General features: G+C 37.9%; 1 protein-coding gene across 1 annotated transcript; it reads right to left on the bottom strand.

Moving 5' to 3' along the window:
- Positions 1–5650: 5650 nt before the first annotated feature.
- On the bottom strand, positions 5651–23773 carry LOC149024369 (uncharacterized). The gene is made up of 3 exons (XM_089144640.1): positions 23445–23773; positions 7202–7463; positions 5651–6846 (listed from the first exon to the last, which is right to left on the bottom strand). Exons 1-3 carry the CDS (start codon positions 23592–23594, stop codon positions 6779–6781), a joined length of 480 nt encoding a protein of 159 aa, XP_089000766.1. The 5' UTR covers positions 23595–23773; the 3' UTR covers positions 5651–6778.
- Positions 23774–24179: the final 406 nt, after the last annotated feature.

Here is a 24179-nt window from a genome sequence, read left to right as displayed (position 1 = left end):
ATACATGAATCTAACATGCTAGAGAAATCAAATCAAAGGAATGATCATGGCTTCATGAAGAAATCATAAGAATCATGACTAAGATCAAGTATGAAGATTATAGCACCATTAGAATGAATGGAGATTGTAAAAAAGATACTTGCAAAGATGCAGTACCTTCTTCATAATCTCAGTAATAAGAATTTGATAATGGCAAGAATGAATTTTAGATTTGGAAGAAAATTAAATTCACTGGGAGTTGGATAAAATTTATTTTAAAGAAAATTGAAATAAAACACTAATGAATTTTTTTATTTTTTTAATTGGGAAACAATAAATAGGATTGAAATTTCATTAAAAAAAATAGGAAACCAACATCGTGGAAGGCATAAAATTTAAAGAAAACTTTCTCTTAAAAGGTTGACATAAAAATTTAAAAAACAAACATGGAAAGCAATTTTAAGAGAGAAAAGCATGTGAAAAAAAATTCTAGAGAAAATATCTTCTACCATTAATATGGTCGTGAGTAAGAATTTTATTTCCTATTTAATTTGATTTTACAAATTTAAGAAAAAGAAAAAAATATAAAGGATACCAAAAATTTGTGAGGAAACAAAGAAAAAATTATTAGAAAACTAATATAGAAAATCTGACATTAAAATCAAAGTAAAGGGTACAATAGTCAAGGGAAAGATTTGTGATGAAAGAGGAGAGAGAGAGAACTGCACATGTAGAGGAAAAAGAAAATATCTTGAAAATCAACTTTTAGTTGTATTATATCTTCTTTACATTGGTACTGGGTTTGCATATAGAGAGACATTTGGAACCTTAACTGGTTTGTTCCATTGAAGCAAAATGATCCAAGCAATGAAAACTGAAGTAAACATTCAGAATCTAAAAGATGACAATACAAAAGAAATAATGAATTAGTGAAGATTTAAAGCTAATGAAATCTACAAGAATTTCCTTACTAATGTCTTGTTCTAGGCAAAGTTTTTTCTTTGATGACAGACATCTTAGGTGAGCCACCTCATCACCAAAAAGTTATTCACCTTGTTATTCTCAAATCTGAGAGCGTGGTAGAAGTGAGAGTGAGGCTCACGTGGTGGTGGTGGTGGTGAATGGATGGAAAATGAAAGATATGTGTTATTGAACACTCACTTAAATAAACCCATGATCATAAATTTTTCACAATATTTCAAATAGTTAATAAAAGGCTCTAAATTTTCAATCAAACATTAACCTACCAGAAAATTAAGCCAAGATGAAAGATCATGCTAAACTAATAAGAATAAAATTATTATACAAATGGATAAAAAAAAATAATAATGATAATAATTGGTAAACCTCAAGAAAAGAAATCCTAAAGTGTGATATGATCAAACTACCAATGATATAAAATGGTAAAGCAATGTATTTACAATCAAAATGTTTGACTAATGATTTCAAACACGAATTAAATAAATAAAGTTTGGAATGATTTTCTTCATCTTCCTTTTTTAAGTTATGATTTATAATTTCTTTGGTATCCGCAAAAAAAAATTTTAAAATGGAAACGTTTGGAGTGAATTTATTAAACTTATTTTCCTAAGTTGTGATTTATAATTTTTGTAAAATATGCTGGTTTCCTTTTCATATTGGATTTTACAAATTTTATAACATCAAAATATCATTTATGATGTTTATATAGATAAAAGTTTAGACCGACTTTCTTTTTTTGCTTTCCTAATTTTTAACTTGTGATTTGACAACCAAAGAGTTGACTTGGTGAAGAAGTCAAGATTCATCTCCCTAAAGTATATTAGGGGGCGTTTGGTTCCGCAATTCTGTTGAATCGGGATCAGAATCATGTTTCTAGGGAATCATGAGTCTTTGGAATTAGGTTCCGGGAGGGATATATATAAAAAAAAGGGGGGGGGGGGTCTTGTTGTGTGGGGGTGGGTGGGGGGGAGGGAAAGTTAGGTTGGGCTGTGGGTGGGGGAGTTTTTTTTTTTTCCTTGTGTCTTCGGTTTTTCTTTTGTTGTTTCTCCTTTATTGGTTGTTGGGAGTAGGGGGGGGGGGGTGGTTTAGTTTTGTTTTTTTATGTTGTGGGGGTTTGAGGGGAAAGAGGGGTGTTTTATGATGGTAGATAAAGGGTGTATTTATAATTATGGTTATGTTTGATATGGCTATGTGATAAGTTGATTTCATACATATTATTTTATATGATTAATTTATTATATTTCCATGTATTTACAATTGTTTTATATCAATTTACCCTAATATGATATGAAAATGAATATGTTGCACCCTTTCCTTTAATTTCTATAATTTTGGTGATTTTATATATTTCCTAACAAATTCTAATAAAGATTTATTACTTTTACATGTAGGAAATTATCAATCAAATCTGGGTATTATTGCAAGAGTCCTACCTCAAGTCAAAAACATAAAGAGAATGAGTCCTTGCATGCTTCTACGTTTTATTTCCTATTTAGGATTTGATCAAAGAAGGGAAAAGAGGAAGAAGAATCCAATTCAAATAAGAAGGATAGAAGAATCCCGATTTTGAGTGTCTCTGTCTAGTTTTGATCAAGATCTTCATCGGATGGTCATATGGTGTCCGATCGAGCTGATTTTTGGAGGAGAGCTTCACGACTTCTTGGTCTTCAAATCCAACGGTGGGATTATGCATTGGAGATCTCTAAGTTAGTCCGATTCATACGTCAAAACACTCCTTGGTTAAGTCAGATAAGAACTCTGAGTTTGATTCAAACTCTGAGTTTAATTAATCTATAAAAGGAGATCAAACTCCAGGAAGAGGGTGAGGACGTTTTTGGAGCTTTGGAGGAGTGGAGGTTGAACCAGAAGACGTTGGATGGCTTTGGAGATCTGAAGCTTGGGAATAAGTTTTTCTTCACCTTCTTTCAATGTTCTTGAACTCTTCTGTAATGTTTTTAGTTTCTAGTATGAACTAATTTAGTTTTTCTAGGGATCAGATGTAGCCTATCTTTGAATTCCCACTCTTGACTTCATCAATATAATTTTGAATATTGTTTCATTTGCTTGAGTTTTTACTTCTATTCTTCATGCTTTTGATTAATTGGCCACTAATCAACTGATTTGTTAATCATAATGAACTGAGAGGGGATTTATGTGTCTAGTTCATTGGAGTAAAAGCCATGAATTATATGTAGGATAGAGATATACTTACATGGTTTGTGTAGTTGTTACATGGGAATCCACAGAATTTAATGATTTCTCAGTTGTTGTAACCCACATAGCAATATAGTGGGTTAGCAATTGAGGGAATTTCTATTAGTACACGAGAGAGACTAATAGATAGGAAAGGGAATCTCGACTATCAATCAGGAAAATATTTCTCAAATTATAAAGAGGGAGAAAAGGGTGGGAATGCTTAGTTATGGTGAAATCTGAACCCTAGGTCTTTAGCAATTAATAATCTCAATTTAACTTTCAATTTGCAATATAGTCTAGAAATTATTATCTTCCTTATTATTTGTTCAAATAAAATTGGTATAATTAATTTGGTACTTAATCTATAGTCTTCGAGGGATCGATCTTTTATCATTATATTACTTGTTACGACAGCGTACACTTGCGTTGTACTTTTTCACAACACTATGCTTTGAATGTAGAAAATCGGTACGGATCTACGATCTGCTTGAACACCGAATAGTAAAACCCCTAGCAATGAGACGATTTCGACTCCAGAAGTCGGTAAGATAGGTAAAAAATTTCAGAGAAAGAGAAACCCTTCTTTTTTCGTCCTCCCTCTTGAGTCTCTCTCTCTCAACCTGCAACTTGCGATATGGCAGCAAGAGCTCAACGATGGAGCTGAACCAAAAGTTCACCAAAACAAAGGCAACGTTTTGTAGAAATGGGAAGAAGAAGAAGATAAGATCCCAGAATGGAAGCCAAATCACTCTCGCGATGGAGTCAAGGATGAGGTTCGTGTGATAATGGAGCTTGGACGGAAGAAGACATGCGAGAAAGAGAACCCTAAAAACAAAATTTCCCGATAATGGTGATTCTGTTTGAGTCTCCCAAATTTATACCACGGTTCGATTTGGGTGAGTCTGTTTGGAAACCACCTCTTACCACCTCAAGAGGTGGTTTCCAATGGATTCTCATTTTTAGGCTAAAACGTGGATTTCAGGTGATTTTTAGAATCACCTGGATTCCGACTCAATTTTTAACCAAACATGATTTTTTGTTGGACTCATGATTCCCTGGAATCTGATTCTAGAGAATTGCGGAACCAAACGCCCCATTAGTCTCCTATCCCCAATACGTATATAAAATTGTCAGTTCCTCAACCCAAAAATTAAATAAATAAATAAATAATGCCATTAATATGACCACTGCACCTTTTCCTCCCTTCACTGTACGTTGAAAAGATCTAAATCCGTTCTTGCTCTAGAAAATCCATAATTTTAGTACATAAAAATCTTCCTTATTCTCCCCTGCATATTAAATCTCAAAGAAAGGGAGATACACACGTGACTAAAGCACATCGATTCCATCGAGAGGCACTGGAACCTTCTAATGCTCTATATATATAATTCTTTTCTTACCAATACATAACACAATTGCTTCAATAACCAAATCAAATTTGAAGCTCAAACCTGACGTTTTCTACAGAATTCTGATGCGTTTGTAATGCGTTCTAGATCTCCCGTTTCTCTCCTATAGGTTCTTTTATATGTACTAGTAGTAAATCCTAATTGAATTCGATACCCCCATCAATCTAATCAAACCCAACTGTTCTTCTTAGCCATGGCTCTTTGCCGATGAAGGTCTCTCTGCTTTCTACAAGTCACTCCAGAGGACCATCTACAAAGAAAACAAAACTGATAGGATAAGAGAGCTTTTTGGCTGCAGAGAAAGCTACAATTTAAGAAAATTATTATTCCTTTTCGTATTTGATTCTTTGAAACCAGACCATTCCTTTAAATTCTGTACAAAATCTCAATAGGCCATAGTCTTATGTTAGGCAGCAAAATTGATTTGAGAACAAATGCGAAAAGTATCAGCAAGCCTGCCTGGTTGACCAGTTTTTTACTAGATGCTCGACCTCAACTGTTAAGTCCATAGATGATGCGTCCTTGACAAAAAGTCATTATAATCAATTCCCTCAATTCTCATTGATCTGTTGAAAAGGTGCAATGGCCACCCTAAGGCACAAGCAACTAGGGGTGGAGGCAGGATTTAATTGAGAAAAAAGTACTGATATTTCACACAGAACACAATGACTCTTCTACCATTGGCTTTACCGTCAAAAATTTATCTGAACCGGGAGATGAAGTACTGATATTTCACACATGAATAAGTGGTAAGAGGGAAATTTGCATCAAATTGAAAGAGAGAAATTTCAAAAGAATCAAAAGAAGATTACCTCCAAGCTATAAGGTTTTTTTTTTGGGAGACTTCTTAATGGATTACCTCCCCAGAAGGTGTGATTGCTCGAAGGTCCTCTTATGGGCAGTCAATTTTGCGCCCTTTTCTGCTGCTGTTTTGATGATTTAAATCTACTTGGCACCTTTTCATTTACTGTTGCTAGGCATCTCAGGGATGCAGGCCCTCTTATTTTGATATCTGAGTACTTACAGGCTCCCTCTTTAATGCATTTATGTTTGAATTTTTGTAACATTTTTGCCTCGAAAAGGAGGAACTTCATCTGGTTTTTCTCTATATTAGGGTTTTTAGAAATAAAATTATTTTCCAAAAATCAAAAGGTAAGCCCTTCCTCCATGCTACATACTGTTCATTATTGGCTTAACGCTTTGCAGATGTTTCTTTCTGATTTTTCTATTTCCTCTCTAAATGTCCTCTTGCTTCTATAAACGACTCTCCTTGTTGGTCTTCGACTTCTCATCAGGAATGTTGGATTGCAGGGATTGAAGCGACTGGTTCGAACGGCGGAGGTGAGGTTTTTCTGGTGTGCAGCATGGCACCTGTACTTACAGAAGCTAGGAAGTGCCCCTTTTGGTGATCCTTCGACGTTGCTCGGCCTTTTTGAAGCTGCTAAGTTGAACTTTTTCACCCACCACAGACCCAGTGGATTATAACTAACTTCCACATTTTAGAACAATTCCTACCTGAATTTGAGACTTCTTGGCCTCTTCATCTGGTCCTTATGTTATGAAGGGTGGCTACAACTTTTCCTAATTTATCTTATGTCACTCATGGGAACTCCTCTACCATGATGTTTGTTAGTCTCTAGCTATCAGGGCTTCTTTGGAGGATTAAACAGAACCACGGAAAACATCAACAAAGGAACGCAAGAGCCAGAAGATCAACCAATAATTCACTAATATACTTTGCTCCATTTCACAGAGAGTGGATCTGATCAGATGGGAAGCACCCCTACCAATAACCTGTTTCCAGGATACATTCATTGGGTGGATGTTTGATCCGGAAGAAATTTCCCTGCCACTACTGTTGGCAGCCAAGGAAACTGAAATTTTAAAAAGTGAATTGGAAAATACAGAAACCTGGGAAACTATTTATGAACCCAAAGGGAAAGCGAATTATTCCGTTTCATTAGTTACCAACTACCCAAGTATCAGCAAAATTCTTTCATTTGATCCAACCAAGAATCTCTCTTTTTCTTTTGGGTGTTAAATATTGATGCTGAATTACAAATGGACAAATCAATTTCATGAATGCCCTTAAACAAACTCACCAGAGCTTTGAATCGAAGACAAATTAGAAAGCAAGATACATGCAAACCTCAGGATCAGTGATTTGCATCTGCTACAAAAAACTGCTCAAAATATAACCGTAGCCTGTAAAGTCATTTAGCTCCAATATGACCTCGTCCCCCACATCCTGAACACATTGTGTTCCCTGTGCCACCGCAACCTATATAACACATAAGGGATTGGAAGAGGGGGGTCGGGGGGAGTCGGAAAGGATGATTAGTTAACAGTTCATTAAAGTTGGAAATCCAAATTGTAACTTTCTTTTCTTACCATTAAAAAGTCAACAGGAAAAAAGAAAATGGTAATAAGGGTGACTGTCAGTAACTTTCTATCTTTTTTAGGTTAATCTGTATAATATTTCACGTATTGATAAATTAGAAGCACTGCACACACTAATCGTCAACTACATTAAATGAAAGCCACTTAAGAATTCCTAGTTATTTTTAACAAACCGCAGAAAAGAGACAGAGCTTCTATATTTGAAAATTTTGAAGGTTAGCAAAGGAAATACTTACCTAGGCATCGAACTTTGACAATGATTCCCTGGCTTTCCAATATAGCATCAACATATAAACCCGAACCAGAGCAGGTTGGGCAAAGAACTGCACCTTTAGCTTGGCAATCAAGGCACCGGGAATTCTCCCCAATTCTCTTTTCAGCCAAAGGCAAACCAACTGGCTTTTCAATTATCTCCTCAGGAATAGGCTTATCATAGCAAAACTGAGATTCGATGCTGCTTCTCTTTTTATTCACATCTACAACTGAATTTGATCTAACCTGAACAAACATAGGGAAAACAAAGGAAGGGAGGTCAAGAAGTGTTACCAAAAAGTACCATTCAGAAAAGGACAAAATCTGGGAAGTAAACATTGTTCAGAATTTCTCTTAGATGTGATCCCATAGCTGATGACAAAACTATTAATGCTTGTATTGTTTGTTCCCTATTCACATGATAGACAAACAATCACAAAGTACAGCAGGAAGAATAGTTTTAACTGGTACAAAGCAATATCTAAATTGAAGAAATGATGTATAAAATATCAGCACAGCTATTAATAAATTGGATCAGTTACCCACCCCTGTTTCCAGTTCTGTTCATTTATTATCTGAAAACTAGCCATCTTCTGGAATTATTATTATAAAAAATAAAAAATTAAAAAAAAAAGTGAAACCACATTAAGTACATTACTCTCTCCTCCAGAATTTTTTTGAACTTTCTTTGATTTCTTCTTGATATTTTGGACTATCCATTACAACCTCAGCTTTACATGCTGAGTCTTCTGACAGGACCATGCAAGCTGCAACATTAGCTCCCTTTAGTGTTGGGCCTTTAGGAGCTGGTCTACACAGCTTCACATGAAAAGTGCAAGGACCCAGAGTTCCTCAAACAGTTCAGTTATTACCTCATCACTACTAGTATGCATATTGAAAATTCTATTAATCAAGACAGCAGATATTTACAGCTGAAAAAAAAGGGTAGGCAGGAGTATGACCTCAACATTTTAAGATATTTTTGGCCTTCCAGATCTTAAATATGAACTTTATTATGCACCGTGGTTATTTATTTGATCCAACAAAAGAATAAGCCTAATTTTGGGGGCCAATGATAGATGTTGATTTACGTATTTGATGGTTTTATTACTTTGTACGTCATGGGCCAAGTTAGTTATTTATTAATAGTCATACGGTGTCTTCCAATTTTTAAATCAATCCATCAAAAGGAAGCTTACAAGTCTCACTATTTACACATACTTCCCCTACTTCCAAATCTAATTGATTACTAAACCGTCTCCATCAGTCATCCAAAAAAATTAAATTAAATTCATCCAAACAAAAAAAACCAATCCATTAACTGTACACTGAAAATATTAGAACTGACATTCAGTTCACCAAAATACCTTTCAACCCTACCAAACCGAACTCTTTGTATGGGGCAGATCAGAGGAAGAAGACAGGTTGCAGGTTGTGGTGATGGAGGCTGGGCATGGAAGAGAAGTAGATGGGAGATTAAGAGGGGGTTTTGTTAGGTTTTGGAAGTAGAGTAAGGAGTTCAAGAGAATGACTTTTACAAGGAGATCGGTGAAGGAGGAGAGGGCACCATCTAAACACCGGACCAGCAAACAACACTACTCAGAAGGAACCTGCATTGAAATGTTCTGATCATCAATATAATCTCAATCCAGAAAGCCAAATTGTAGGATTTACCGTAGTTAGATTTATTCGAAGAGCCTTGGGAAACTGAAACATTCTTTCAAGACGAGTCATAGAGGGTTACAAAGCTGAAGCTCCAGCACCGACTCCCACTTGCCTTGCTTGGTCCAGTTCCTGCCTTCTTCACAGACTTGGTTTGACAGGAAGTTGTTAAAAAATCCTTCAATCTCTCTCTCCCTCTCTCTTCCGCAATAAACTTGGTTTTACAGGCAATGGGCATTGATTTCCTCTTGTAACCCGTCTGACTTCTACAAACAATCATGAACACTTTCCACTACCAGAGAAGAGAAACTGACAATTTCTTCTTTGGGTTCAACCACGGAGCAGCTTCAAAGCCTGCCCCTGGATCTCTTGCTCCATATATTAAGGGTTAACATAAGAGAATCATTTAGTACTCTTCTCTTTTCTACTTAAAATAAAAAACTAGAACACACCTCTAACAAATCCACTTGTTTCAATCAATTACTAGAGGATAGAAATTATGAGAATTAAGTTTATGTTCCTCTCTATTGCTCATTTTGAGTGTCTCCCTTCTCTAGCTTCATTTCTTACATTACTTGCTAAACAATATACAAAATCATTTCTGTATTCAAAAAAAAAAAAAAAATCTGGGCTGTTCATTAAGTTACATTAAGTTGTTTGTCAGAATGATCAGGAGCACGAAGAGTACACAAGTGCTGGTGGTGAGCAGGACGAATAACAGTCCATGGAGGTGGTGGCGGTGGACGAGTTCTTCATCTAGAAGAAGAATGACTGAAGGAGGTATATTGGTCATAAAAAGACAAAAGTACTCGTCTTTTGGAACTAATGGTAACAAATAACACACTGGGTTTAATAATCAATTAGTTTGGGAATCAGCAGTGTTACATGTAAATAGTGAAACTTGATGAGTGGAAGTGAAATTACAAAGTACATTAGGAAGGGTGCCAAAATTTTCCTTTTTCAAAAGAAGTCATTCGACATATCCATTTCTCTCTTTTGGGCCTACAAATATGTATAAACTCCACACGAATCATGCTGACTAGAACAAATTAAATTTTGTTTGCTAACATTTCCTTTGTTAATGAAGTGATTCAACATTTGCATTTCTCTCTTTTTGGCCTACAAATATGTATAAACTCCACATGAATCATGCTGACAGGAATGAATTAAATTTTGTTTGCTACCATTTCTCCTAAAAGTTCAAACCATAAGGAAAGGGCATCATGATGTATAAATCAACAATTTATGATCTGGAATACTGTTGGCTGCCAACGGTGTTTATCGCCCCTCCCTCTTCTCTCTATCCTCTCGGTTGGCAAGAAATGTCTCCTTCATCCATTATTTAGTCTCTGATCTCTTTTAGGAGGGAGGTACTTCTTTTTCATCCCAAGATTCTCTCCCTTCCTTCTATTGCACTATGTCTACTCCATTCCTTCCTTTTCTCTCATAACATTCTTTCCCTGCCACCCATCACATTACACCTCTTATGGATGGATATTCACTATAAAGCACTATAGTTTCTCTTCTCTGTGATTTTCTACACTATCAATATGCTTTGCTTTTTATCTATATATTGAAATTTCTAGTCTTTAGGAATAACAATATTTTTGGCTTTGAATGATATTATTAAGGCCGATATCATCACTTAACAGTGTTTATATCACGGAATAGGTTTGGTTGGCAGAATCTTTCCAAATTAGGGGAGGCCAACATCATTACTGAATAAGTGGGGGAGGGATGTCTCAATTTGGATAGTCCAGGAGATGGAAATTTCATTTAGCCTTAAATCTATTTGTAATGTGTTTTTACTGTTATATTTGAAATTAGGTCTGACCCACATCTAACCATCAGAACTTCCCACCGTTAGGCTTTCTATGAATCGATCTCAAGGAAAATGATCCGCAATTGGTATAATCCCACTGAATGGCTCATGAAGAATCTTCTCTTGGTCATGGTTTGAAGTATCAGTAGTTCAGTACAAGGTGTGGTATAATATCAGGGTGTACTAGGCACATTGGTGTAGTGCTCACTTGTTGAACAGTTAGCCATGAGTTAAAGTGCTAGACACAGCCTCACTGAAAATAGGGGTAAGGCCTAGTCCACTTGATCTTCCCAGACCATGCTAAAAGCAGAAGCCTTGTGCAGTGGGTAGGCCTTCCTATTTTTTTCCCTTTTTTTTTCGTTATTCCTTTGTTTTATTTTTTTCATTTTTTACGAGATGTATCACACTGAAGTTACACTAGAGATGCACATGGAAATGATCAAGATACGTATGGAAATGCATTTTTGGAGCCAAAAGAACACTATAAATAAGTAATTTATAACATGTCATCAATAACTATTAAAATCAAGAATAGCATATGTTAGGTCCCTAGGATGATGCCATGTGGAGGAGAGAGAGTATTAGGGTTAGTTGATGGGTAATAAATAGAGGGAAAATTGAGTGGAGAGGGGACCGAATGTGATGTGTGTGAGTTTTGGGCAGCCGTAGGCTGAGGGTCACCGTGAGGTGTTGGGGGTGACTGACACCATTAAAACCAATTCTATCTTGTAAATTTCTGGTGTTTTCGCATTAATTTTTTTAATGAATTAGAGGGTTCTTATCAATTGGTATCAGAGCATTAACGATCCTTGGGAGGTGAGATGATACTATCGTTGTTTTCCAGTCAAGAACAAGCGCAAGAATGGTTGACTGAAGTCGAGAAATTTTGTCGGCAACACCAAATTGAACATGAATATTGGCTCGGAATAGCTCTCGAGCATTTGGATGGAGAAGCATCAAAGTGGGTTTACTAGAGAAATTGGCCGGTGTTTCATTGGAAGGGTTTCAAAGAAGCCCTGCAAACTGATTTCGATAAGAGCCAGGCGGCAAACGTGAACTCGATTTTGGACAACAACCAAGAAGAAATTATAGACGCTAATGGAGTAAGAGAAATGGAAGACCCGGCCAAACCGATAGGAAAAGAGCCAAGTGGAATCACCAAAAGAGATCAATGGAATGTAACGGGGGTCTCATGCCACACTTGCAATAAAAGGCACAAGAGAGGTTTGCTTGCTCGAACCAACACCCCAAAGTTCATCACAAGGCTCAATACACATCTAAGAGACCAGAAGCCATGTTATGCGGTTATTGTCGGTGATGGGGCAGGGTGCGATCGAAAAGCAAAAATCAACGAAGGTGCAAAGGACTCTGATACTAAACAAAGAAGGAAGCAACATCACTTAAGATGGAGAATCGATTGGGCGATGCGAGCAATAGAGAAACCCCCTTGGATGAAGGCGAAAGCGAGGGAGAAAGGCCGAAAATTCTAGGCGGCGTCTAGGGTTGCTACTCGCCAAAGATGGAGAAGACGATGAGGAGGAAGTTAGGGGGTTGTTTGGCTTACACTAAGCCAGTTAATGGGTTTGGTTCATACTCTACGGACCAACGATTTCTTTATTTGGGCCCAACTCATGACCGCAAAGTCAGGGCCAAGCGAACCAAATTCAAAGACCAGGCCATTAGGTGCCCTAAGAAACCCCCTAGGGCCCAACCCATTCTATTAACCTAGGCCCAGCCCATTCCGTTAACCCAATACCCAACCTATCCTTTTCTACTAATGGGTTTAAGTGTCTAAACCCCACCGATTCAAAAGACCCACTATGGGCCTGGCCCATTTCATCACAACAAAACCCAATATATCTCATTTATAAATTGGACCCAAATAACTCAGTTGGACCATGACCCACACCTAAAACTAATTCGAACCAGGGCTTGCCCAAGCCACAAAATGGGGATATCATCGTCTTCAACCTCGCAGAATCGAGACGAAAAGCAGGCGGCATGAATGGAGTTGTAGCGGTGCGATGGGGGTGGGTTTCGTTGCCGGCGATAGAAATTTCCAGACCAAGTGCTTCACTCCAAGTCTTCGTGCTATTTCCCTAGTCTTTTCGCAGCTTTGCCTTGGGGCTGTCGCACAAATAATGATGGCCAGTTTGGGGCGCTATTACCGAGGAGGCTGCTCGTGAGGAGGAAGCACAAGGACCCGAGGTTCCTCACAGGGTTGTTTTCGTTTGCAAAGGGGCAGAATGCCAGGACTGCGATGCTTGTCGACTGTTCTCGAGCTACTGCTCTGAGATTCACAGAAGGCGCTTTTGAACCAAAAATTTTGGAGTTCCTCTCCCACTTCCAGTCTAATTGAGTTGTCATTGGCAATCTTGAGGCTTTAGTAGTCGATCCTCCTCTCTCCTAGTCACCTTTTGCCTTTGTTGTTCACATCCCTGCCAAGAACGGCGTATACCCTGGCGCTACAAATGTGAAAGTCCATTTGTTCCGCAGCAGTATCCTTCGATTACTCCCCACTGTATTGCAGCACTGTATTTGGGTTGGACAGATTGGATGCTTCATGCAGCAAATCGCATGAGTTTCACAGCAGATATCCTTGAAAAGAGGAATGATTTTCGGACTATCTACAATTCCATTGCCTCACTCCTTTCGGACTCTAGCATTACCGAACCAAAAATGTTTTGATGCTGAACATGGGGTTATCAGTAGGGGTATATTTTGGTGGTGGTGCTCACATACAAACTCGCACCGTGCTAATACTTCCGGTGGCCATGCTGCAAGGTGACATTGCGAGGGGGGTATTGGACGACAGTTGTTCCTTGGGCAATGGGTGTGTTATTCAGCCTGGGAGGATGATGCTGAATTAATATGGTTATGCGGCACCCATAAGACGACTAAACTTCAAAATTTCCATCACCTTGAGGACAAGGTGATTTTCGAGGGGCCAGTAGTGTTAGGGCCCTAGGATGATGCCATGTGGAGGAGAGAGAGTATTAGGGTTAGTTGAGGGATAATAAATAGAGGGAAAATTGAGTGGAGAGGGGACCAAATGTGATGTGTGAGTTTTGGGCAGCCGTAGGTGAGGAAACCGTGAGGTGTTGGGGGGTGACTGGCACCGTGAGGTGTTGGGGGTGACTAGCACCATTAAAACCTATTGAAGTATACGTAAATTTGGGATATTTTAATGTTCACGTTACTATTCACGTAAACAGTATTATGCTATTGATGTTATTCTACTTTCTATTCTAATGTAGGAGTCTTGCTACATAAGTTTTAGGAGTTTTTAGAAAGCATAGTTTCTATTTTCAAAACTTTCTATTTTAGGAGCTAGGAAGATACTAAAGTTGTAATTTTTGTTTCCTTTTTCTAGAGGACAATTACTTGTCTCTCAAGTTGTATTAAATTCAATAGAAGCTATAAATAAAAAGGCTTTGTGATTCTAGACTCTTTAGCTAGAATCACAGGCCTCTTCTATTGGTTCTTCATCTCTCTTCTCTTCTTCTTCTTCTCTCTTTTCTCTGTTCACGTTCAACTATTGTTTTGATTATTTAAAGCTTGTTTTCTAACATGGCATCAGAGCTTTTTTGAATCAATACAGTGTTGTTCTCAATAACCTCTTCTGAAGTTCTTTTTTTCCTCGTTTTCCTTGGTGTCTTGCCGCCTAAATCGTATATTATGGACTGTTAGATTAGATATTCATGTGAACTGATCTTCTCTACCTATTACCTTACGCTTACACATTCCAAAACTTGGATTAAATATTGTTTTCTACCTAACTTTGTTACCTCTTTTTTGCTGCAAACCTTTTTTTTCTCCTATTCAGTCCTAAGGTTGCATCATTTTTTTTTTGTGCTCATTCTACTTCAAGTTTTGGAAAACTGATTTGGGTGATATCTACCTCAATTTAATGTCTTCACTTACACGTGACTCAACCATGGGTACGGCTGAATCTAAAGGATCTCAAGGAGATCATGTAAATGTTCAAATTACATCTATCAAGCTCAAAGGTAGTTCTAATTACTTGTTGTGGTCACAAGCGGTTCATGTGTACATACTTGCAAAAGGTAAGCTTAAGTTCATTGAGGGTGAACCTCCTCTTTGAGACTAAATCCTATTTTAGTTGGATCTAAGATGATGCAATCATCAAAATTTGGATGTGGAATAGTATGGAACCTGATATTGTAGCGAATGTTATGTTCCATAAGACTGCAAAGGGAATATGGGATGACTTGCAAGAGACCTATTCCCAAGCTAAAAATATGACTCGGATTTTTAGTATTTATGAAAAGCTATTTCAATTTCAACAAGCTGATAAGTCTCTGCAGGATTATTACAACTCCTTTAAAGGCATGATGGAGGAGTTGAATGTCTTTCAACCTCTCACCACTGATATAGAGAAGCTTAAGGCCCAACAGAATGAAATTTTTGTGTCTAAGTTTCTTGCAGGATTGAACCCTGAACTGAAATCTGTCAAAGGACATCTTCTTGCTGGTGAGCATGTTCCTAACCTTAGTGAAGCATATTCTAGACTTCAACATATTGCCTTGCCTGAAGGGAGTTCTCCAAAAAAAAGTTCTAAAGGAAAAAATTCAGCCTTCACTACCTCTCGTGGAAGGGGACGTGGTCGTGGTTCAGGGGGAGTTAACAAGTCTTCTGGAGGTTGTGGTGTTTAAGCGTACGATAAGACATCTCGACTTTGTACTCATTGCGGAAAAACAGGGCAATTAGTGGAAGCTTTGTTGGGCCAAACATGGAAAACCACAGTGGGCCAAGCACCTTGCCAATCATACTGTTTCTGATGGTGGTACTGACACTATAGCAAACAACAATAGTGGTTTTGGATCTTCTTCAGGGGACTTGTCTAAGACTCTAAAAGATGATGTAAGCCAAATCCTTCGCCGATTGCAAAATATTGAGACTGGCGCTTCCACATCCACTGGTACTTCTGCTACCACACTTTCTCATGCAAGTAACACAGCACTTCTCACTTCTACTCCCACCGCTTGGATCATCGTTTCAGGAGCCTCTTCCCACATGACTAGTAAGTCATCACTTTTTAGCACTTTTTTAAAATCTACCACTAAAAATTCTGTTGTCATAGCTAATGGGACTTCCACACCTATTCTAGGCTCTGGAAGTGTTTCTCCTACACCTTTTACTTTATCATCCGTACTTCATGTTGTTAACTTTCCTTTAAGATGCTCTGTGATTTTTACTCCCACTTATTGTGTTTTCCATGACCTTCACACGAGGAAGACGATTGGTGGAGGGTGTGAAAGGAACGGACTCTACTATCTGGACTATGCTACCCCTATTGCGGCTCTCTCTAATGATTGTGTAGATGCTCTCCAGTGGCACTGTCGTTTAGGCCATCTGTCTTTACCTAGATTAAAAATTTTATTTGCTTCTTTTAAATTAGTGTCTAGATTAAATTGTGAAGCGTGTGAATTAGGGAAGCATCATCGTGCCACCTATCCTCCACGCTCTATCTCTCGTAGTGAGTCCTTATTTTCTTTTGTTCATTCCGATATTTGGGGCCCTTGTAGAATTAGTAATATGCATAGTTTTCGATATTTTGTTACTTTTGTGGATGATTTCTCCCGTCTTACTCTTACATGGTTGTATCTTTTAAAGGATCGGACAAAGTTCTTAACTACATTTAAAAGTTTTATTCATGAAATTCGGACTCAATTTTCTCTTCTATTAAAATTTTTCGGTCTGATAATGCTTTAGAATATGTGCAACGTGATATATCTAACCTATGTGATTCTCTTGGAATGATACATCAAACCAGTTGTTCATTCACTCCCCAACAAAATGGAGTGGTTGAACGTAAAAATCGTCACCTTTTGGAAGTTGCACGAGCTATTTTGATTCAGATGAATGTTCTAAGAGTTCTTTGGTGTGATGCGGTTTTGACTCTTGGTCATTTAATTAACCGAATGCCTATGACTTTGATTTCTGAAAAATCTCCTTTTTCAATTGTTTTTCCCAATAGAGAACCATTTTTAGTTCCACCCAAATTTTTTGGTTGTGTGTTTTGTTCACATACCACATCCTTTGGATAAACTTTCCCCTGTTCTGTTAAGTGTATTTTCTTGGGTACTCACATACTCAAAAAGGTTTTCGTTGTTATGATTCGGTTCTTCGCAAACAATTTAAAAGTGCGGATGTGACCTTTTTTGAGGACACTCCTTATTATCCTAGTCAATCTGTGTCTGTTGAAAACTGTGTTTTGGATGATATTCCTCCTATTCCATCTTTAGTTCCTTCCATTAGCAATGTTCCTCTACAGGTTTGTCAGCGGAGACACAAGTTGGTAGCACATATTGTGCATGGTTATTAAAGCGGCAAAGCGACCAAAGCGATTGGGGCACCGTCTTGGCGATTAGGCGACTAAGTGGCGCTTAGGCGGCAATAAAGTGACTCTTTAGTCAATATTTTTAATATAACTACTTTTTAATACAAATACTTTTTATAATAAACTAAAGTACTAAACAAACATTCAACAATCACATTCATAAAAATAAAAAACATTCAAGAATCACAATTATGAATAACAATATTATTCATACATAGTTTAGTGAAATTATTTCACAAATTATTTTTAACATGATTTTTTTGTTAAATATACATGAATAATATTCGAATTGGAATCAGAATTGATGTATCCATTTTTTTTTTCCTTTTTTAACCAAACGGTGCCGACATGATAAATTAATAGATCTTTTTATTCCGATTTCCAAGTCATTATTTATTTAATGATTCATTGATTATCAATGTTGAATATGGCTCATGCTTCACATTCTATTGCCGACAGGCACTTTGGGCCTTGGAGTTCATTTGCAAATTGGGCCTCGATTCCCAAATGGCTCACATATTTAAATTTATATACGGCATTGTAGAATAAATTATGGTTCAAAAAAATAATAATAAATATATATGCACAAATTAAAAAATGTAAAAAAAGCGGCTGCTTTAGCATCTAGGCGACAATATGGTGCAAAAAGCAGTAAGGCGGTAGTGCCTAAGCAAAAAAAGCGGCAAGAAATCAGACCGTTAGTTAAGCGGTCACAATTTAGGCGGTTCAAAAACCGCTTTGCCGCCTAGGCGGACGCTTTGATAACCATGATATTATAAATAGTAGAGTTCCTCCTAACAATATTAGCGGCTCTCCTTTAGTGGAGCCTGAAGCTGGCCCTACGGATGTTCCTTCTTCATCCTCTCCACCGGTGGATTCTTCTAGTGGAGATACCCCTCCGCCTTCAGATGACTTACCAATTGCTTTAAGGAAAGGTACTCGTACTTGTACTTTACACTCTAACATTGTTTATCCTATTTTCAATTTTGTTTGTACCTCTCATCTCCCTCCTAGCTTTCGTTGCCTTGCTTTGTCAATGTTTGCCATTCATATTCCAACCCATCATACCGAAGCTCTTAAAATTCCTGGCTGGAAAGTTGCCATGGATGTGGAAATGGATGCTTTACATTCACGTCATGCATGGTCTTTAGTAGACTTACCTATTGGGAAAGATGTGGTCTGCTGTTGGTGAGTGTATACTGTTAAGTACCATTCTGATGGTACGGTTGAAAGGCTCAAGGCCCACTTGGTGGCTAAAGGCTATACACAACCATATGGTGTGGATTATTTTAAGACTTTTTCTCCGTGGCAAGACTTAATTAAATACGTGTTTTGATATCTTTGGCTGTGAATTATGATTGGCCTCTTTTCAGCTTGACATAAAAAATGCATTCTTATTATATGGTGATCTTCATGAAGAAGTTTATATGGAGCAACCTCCAGGGTATGTTGCTCAGGGGGAGGACAATGTTCGTATTTGCAGGCTTCATTAAGCGATTTATGGACTCAGCGGTCTCCATGGGCTTGGTTTGAGAAATTTAGTAAGATTGTGGAGTCTTTAGGTTTTGTACGGTGTTATTACGATCTTATGTTTGTTAGGCAATGGGGTGATTGTGTTGTCATTATAGCAGTTTATGTTAATGATATCGTCCTTTCGAGCGAGAGATGTTGATGCAATCCATACAGTCAAGGCACACTGACAGAAATCTTTCCAAACCAAAGATTTAGGTGATCTACAATATTTCTTGGGGATTGAAGTGATCCGCAGTAAACAAGGAGTAATTTTGTCACAAATGAAGTATGTGTTAGATCTTTTGACCGAGACCGGCATGCTTGCTTCTAAACCTAGCGACATTCCCATGGATCCTCAGTTGAAGTTAGGACGTGATGATGGTGACTTGTTAAATGATGTCCTTTGTTACAGGAGTCTTATTGGAAAACTTATTTATTTTACTGTTACTCGTCCTGATATTTCTTATTCTGTTGGAGTGTTGAGTCAGTTTATGCAGTCTCCTAGGAAGGCCCATTGAAATGCAGTGTACTTCGGTACCTCGAGAGTGCGCCCGAAAAAGGGCTCATCTATCGACCAAATCGGAGTATGGACATGGTTGCCTTTTCACGATGCAAATTGGGCTGGATCCGTCATTGATCCCGGCCAACCACAAGTTATTGTACTTTTCTTGGTGGAAATCTTGTGACTTGGAAGAGTAAGAAACAGTCCACCATTGCCCGATCTAGTCTTTGAAGGTGAGAATAGGGCTATGGCCCACACCATTGCTAAATTGATGTGGCTTCGTTCATTGTTAGAGGAAATGGGATTTCCAGTTTCTGCCCCTATGAAAATGTTTTGTGATAATCAAGCAGCCACTTACATTGCTAGTAATCCAATGTTCCATGAGAGAACGAAGCATATAGAGTAGATTGTCACTTTGTGCGTGATGCAGTCAAGAAGAAGCTTATAGCGACTCCTTTTGTGAGCTCTACTGACCAACTAGCTGATTTGTTCACCAAAGCTCTGTTCAGATCAAGTTTTCAATCTATCTGTTGCAAAGCTGGGCATGGGAGATTTGTATGCTCCAGCTTGAGGGGGAGTGTTGAAGTATACGTAAATTTGGGATATTTCTACTGTTCACGTTCGTTCACGTGAACAATATTATGCTATTGATGTTATTCTACTTTCTATTTCTAATGTAGGAGTCTTGCTACATAAGTTTTAGGAGCTTTTAGAAAGCATAGTTTCTATTTTGGTGGTAGTTTCTATTTTCATAACTTTCTATTTTAGAAGCTAGGAAGTTACCAAAACTGTAATTTTTTGTTTCCTTTTTTTCTAGAGGACAATTACTTGTCTCTTAAGTTATATTAGATTCATTAGAAGCTATAAATAAAAGGCTCTGTGATTCTAGACTCTTTAGCTAGAATCACGAGGCCTCTTCTCTTTGGTTCTTCATCTCTCTTCTCCTCTTCTTCTTCTCTCTTTTCTCTGTTCAAGTTCAATTGTTGTTTTGATTATTTAAAGCTTGTTTTCTACCAAAATCAGTTCTATCTTGTAAATTTCTGGTGTTTTTGTATTAATTTTGTAAATGAATTAGAGGATTCTTATCAACATATAACGAGACAAGTGCATCTAGTTGAAACTGTTTTAAGGGATAAGGTTTCTTACATTTAATAATAGTCTGATGCCATAAAGAGTGTTGGTGATGTAAATTGTTTCCAGGTCCCTGTGGCCCCTATTTGGATCCAGGGGTATTTTGGGCTGTAAAGGCAGCCCTTTGACTAAAATTTCCTAAAACTTATCCCTTAAAACAGCCTTCTTCCATCTCCAAGTAAGTACAGCACCTCCCCTACCCTTTCAAGCCCCTTTCACTTTCTCCCAAGCTCACACAAGCTTCCCCATTCCCTCCTAAACCTTGCAGCAGCAGCAACCTTCTTCCATTAGGTGTTAGAATTTTCAGCAATTCATCTTCAACCTCTAGAAACCCTAAAACCTAGCTTTACTAGAAACCCAATGACTTCAAAATTACCCAACAAAACCCCAAACCCTTTAGGATTACCATCTCTCACTCCCATTCTACCTTTCCCTTAATCCTAGTTCACTTTTAAGAGTCCTAACCCAAACCGATTAGGACTGATCTAAAATTACAAAACATCACACAACAGCCCATCCCAGCCCAACCGAATTCCTATTACCTAATCTCCAAGCCCACAACTTATAAAACCTAACCTGAATTTAACCAACAGCAGTAGCCAAACCCTAATATTCTTTATCCTAACCTCTAAAACCTCTGAAACCTAAACCTAAGTTCAACCCAGATTCGAAACTGCAACTACAGCATAGTATTAACCCTTAAACTCAAATTCCTTCAATCCTAAGCCTGGCCGAACCTTCTAGGCGTAGCCCTAACTGTTGCAAACCCTAGTTTCTTCAAGAAATCATCAATTAAGGGCCATTACAGCCCTGAAGACTGCTGGTTTGCAGAGAGAGGATCCTGGAGTGAGCCCAATTCTAGGGCAAAATCCTAGTATTCTAAACCCTAGAATTTGGTTCACATCAGTTAGGATGGCTCAAAAAAAGCTTTGTTTAATGCTTTCAAATCATTTGTAATGTGGGGCCCTACATAGACAAATTAATGTTTCTAATAATCTTCACATGACCTACATCACCCTCGTTCTTTTAGCACTCTTAATTAGAATCACATCGCTCCTCTGAAATCCAAATTGGGGGGCTCCTAAAGACATCCATTGCACATGGCATAACCACCTTAAATGACTCTCTCTAAGTTATCATGTATCAAAGCTACTCCAAACCCAACTCTAAAATGATCAGTCCTCTCTTCATCCTTCCTAGTTTTCCCATATATCCATCTTTGCACCCTTATCTCTACAACACTAGGCTGATTTGTATGGTACTTCTTCAACCCAGCATTCTCCCCCATACAAGATAGGTCTAATGACAGATCTATAAGACTTTCCTACAATAATCACAAAAAGTTCCAGCTGTGTCTCTCCATTTCATCCACTTTATTTTAATTCTATAGGCAACATCTTCACCTATTTCGCCTTATTTTTTAACAATTAATTACAGATATTAAAAGTAGTTCATTTGCAGGACTTTCCTCATACATATACACTACTACATTATCTGTCCCAATTCCCAAAGCAGCTGAAGTTACACACCATGTATTCAGTCTTAGTTCTGCTTATCTACAGACCTTTTCATTTACCAGGTTGACACCTCAATGGTTTCACTTTGGCATTAATCCCTGCTTTTGTCCCTTTCACCAACATAACATCACCTGAAAATATCACACAGTGTGAGACATCATCTTGTATGCCTCTAGTTAAATTGTTCACGACAAGCGCAAATCAGATAAGAGCATTAAGCTGATCCATGCATATCACCACATCATAATACATATCATTAATTATATCTATGTATTAAGATGACAATCTTCTCTTGCCTAAAATATTCCAAATTGGCTCCATATTTTCAAGATCTACAAACACCATAGGATCTTTCTTGCCCTCCCTGTATCTTTCATAGACTCTTAAAAATAAAAAATGCCTACATTGAGTATCTTCCTGGAATAAATCTGAATTGGTTTTCCAGAATAGAAGTCTACTTTCTCAAGTATGTCTCAATAACCCTCTCCAGTAACTTCATGGTATGGCTCATTAACTTTAAGCCTGTCTAGTAATCACAATTTGGAAGTCTCTCTGGTTTCAATGGTTGGGACCACAAAGCTTCACTTTCGTTTGTCTTGCAATTCCTAGCAGTCATAATCTTGTTAAACAATTTGGATGGCCAGGATATGCAGCAAAGAACTACGTTTCTCCACACCTCAATTGGGATCTCATCTGGGCCTGGAACTTTGCATACTTTAATCCTTCTTGATGCTACTTGTTCTTTTTTACCTAAAAAGCTCCTTTAACTTCAGTGATCCTATTTTTACATACAAACTAGGCGCAGAGGAGTCCTTATGAATGGAAGAGCTCGTAGAAGTGCTCTTTCAATATGAATGATGTTTCCAAACTGTAAACCCCCAGCAGGGGTGTGGGGTGGAGTCTTAATCTTTACATTGCAATTTCTCCTGTACAAGGAAATTCAACGAGAACCAGCAGATCTACAACTGCTAGGGAAAAGAGAAAGGGAAGAGGGGTGGAGGGGCGCAATAGTTTATACTGCAAACAGCAGCCACCCATTATGCACATTCATACATGGATATCATATACTGATCTTATAGGGGGAGGGTTCTCTGAGGCATAGAAAGTGTATCAATGAGGAGCAACAAAACAGTTACCCAAATACGACGCAGAGCTGTCATTTCAAATTATAAAGGAGAGGAAGAGAGAGAAGGTGCAGGTATACCCTCTACAGCCGGCTCAAAGAACATCTCCCCTTAAAAGAAATTGCCATCTTACACATTTCTGGTGATTCGATCTGATGGATAAAAGCTTAAATAATAAAACAATAAAAAATTCCCCTGTTTGATGAAAAACAAATGCTGGTATGTGTTGCACTTTGGTGTTCTCCCCACTTTTCTTTACGAGGAGAATCTAGAAACCAAAACTCCAGCATCGCAGGGAGAGCTAAAACGAACATTAAATTCAAAGCCAACTTCACCAGAAGAGCGTGAAACCCAACTACTTTACACAAAACTCTAATCACTTAACCGAAGGGCAGCGAAGCATGAACCCTAGAAGACGAAGAGAAGCTGAATACGAAAGTCACAAGCAAGCAACAAGTGGAACAATCAATTAAAAGCACAACTTCTCCAACAGTTATTACTTGAGGAAAAAGCATAGTCATACGAATTAACCAAGAAAAATACAAACAAAATACAAAATTCCCATGTGAAAGAAAGTTCTGATATTCACTAACCCCATTAAAACAAGAGCCGTTGCCAGAGGAGATGGCACAAAGCTTAATGGTGGATTTTCGTCCTCTGGGCTGAAACCTTGAATCTGCATTGAAAGGGGAACTGAAAGGAGTGGACGATGAAACCGAGGAGATTCTAAGAGTGAACTCCATTAATAATGAAACATGTGCACACACAAACAATCTTCAATTGGTTCAAAAATCACATTCGTCGACCCTTATATCAGTTCTACAGAACTGATGAAAATACCTGCTTTCTTTGACCCATGAGACGAGCTTCAAAGTTTCAACCTCGAAAATGTCGCGGATGATAACCACCGATATCCACCGAACACCGTTACATTATTTATCCGATACTTCATGGGTGCCACTAGGGGTGTCAATTTTCAACCCAAACCGTTAAAACCGGACCGAACCAGCCTGTTATAGCCCGAACCGGCCCGAACCGATCCTTAATGGGCCGTAATTGGGCTGAGGGTCCTCAGCCCGAACGGTTTCGGGCTGGGCCGGGCCCAGCCCGTGTGCAGCCTGTCAGCCCGTTAGTCTTTTACATAAATAAAATTAAAATATTAAATGTAATTTTTTTTTTTTTGTATTGTTTAAATGTAATTAATGATCCATGAATTTAGGTGTTTGAGACGTTGAGAATCAAGTTTGAGTAGTTGAGAGTTGTTAATACATTTAACGGTTTAAGTTTTAACTTTTTAATTTTCAAATTTCATTTAGTTTTATTATTTT

Source organism: Hakea prostrata, chromosome 2 (genome assembly GCF_041222555.1).
Source record: "Hakea prostrata isolate BN-2017 chromosome 2, UWA_Hpros_2, whole genome shotgun sequence".
Classification (NCBI taxonomy): Eukaryota; Viridiplantae; Streptophyta; class Magnoliopsida; order Proteales; family Proteaceae; genus Hakea; species Hakea prostrata.
This window is presented reverse-complemented; position numbering and strand designations above follow the sequence as displayed.

Bases quoted from the DNA above. Each gene is read 5' to 3' on its own strand.
- LOC149024369 (XM_089144640.1), bottom strand. From the start codon at position 23,594: ATGGAGTTCACTCTTAGAATCTCCTCGGTTTCATCGTCCACTCCTTTC. The intron at 7,464-23,444 runs GTTAGTGAATAT...ATGTTTGTTCAG, and splicing joins ACGGCTCTTGTTTTAATGGG to GTTAGATCAAATTCAGTTGT. The intron at 6,847-7,201 runs GTAAGTATTTCC...TGTGTTATATAG, and splicing joins TGTCAAAGTTCGATGCCTAG to GTTGCGGTGGCACAGGGAAC.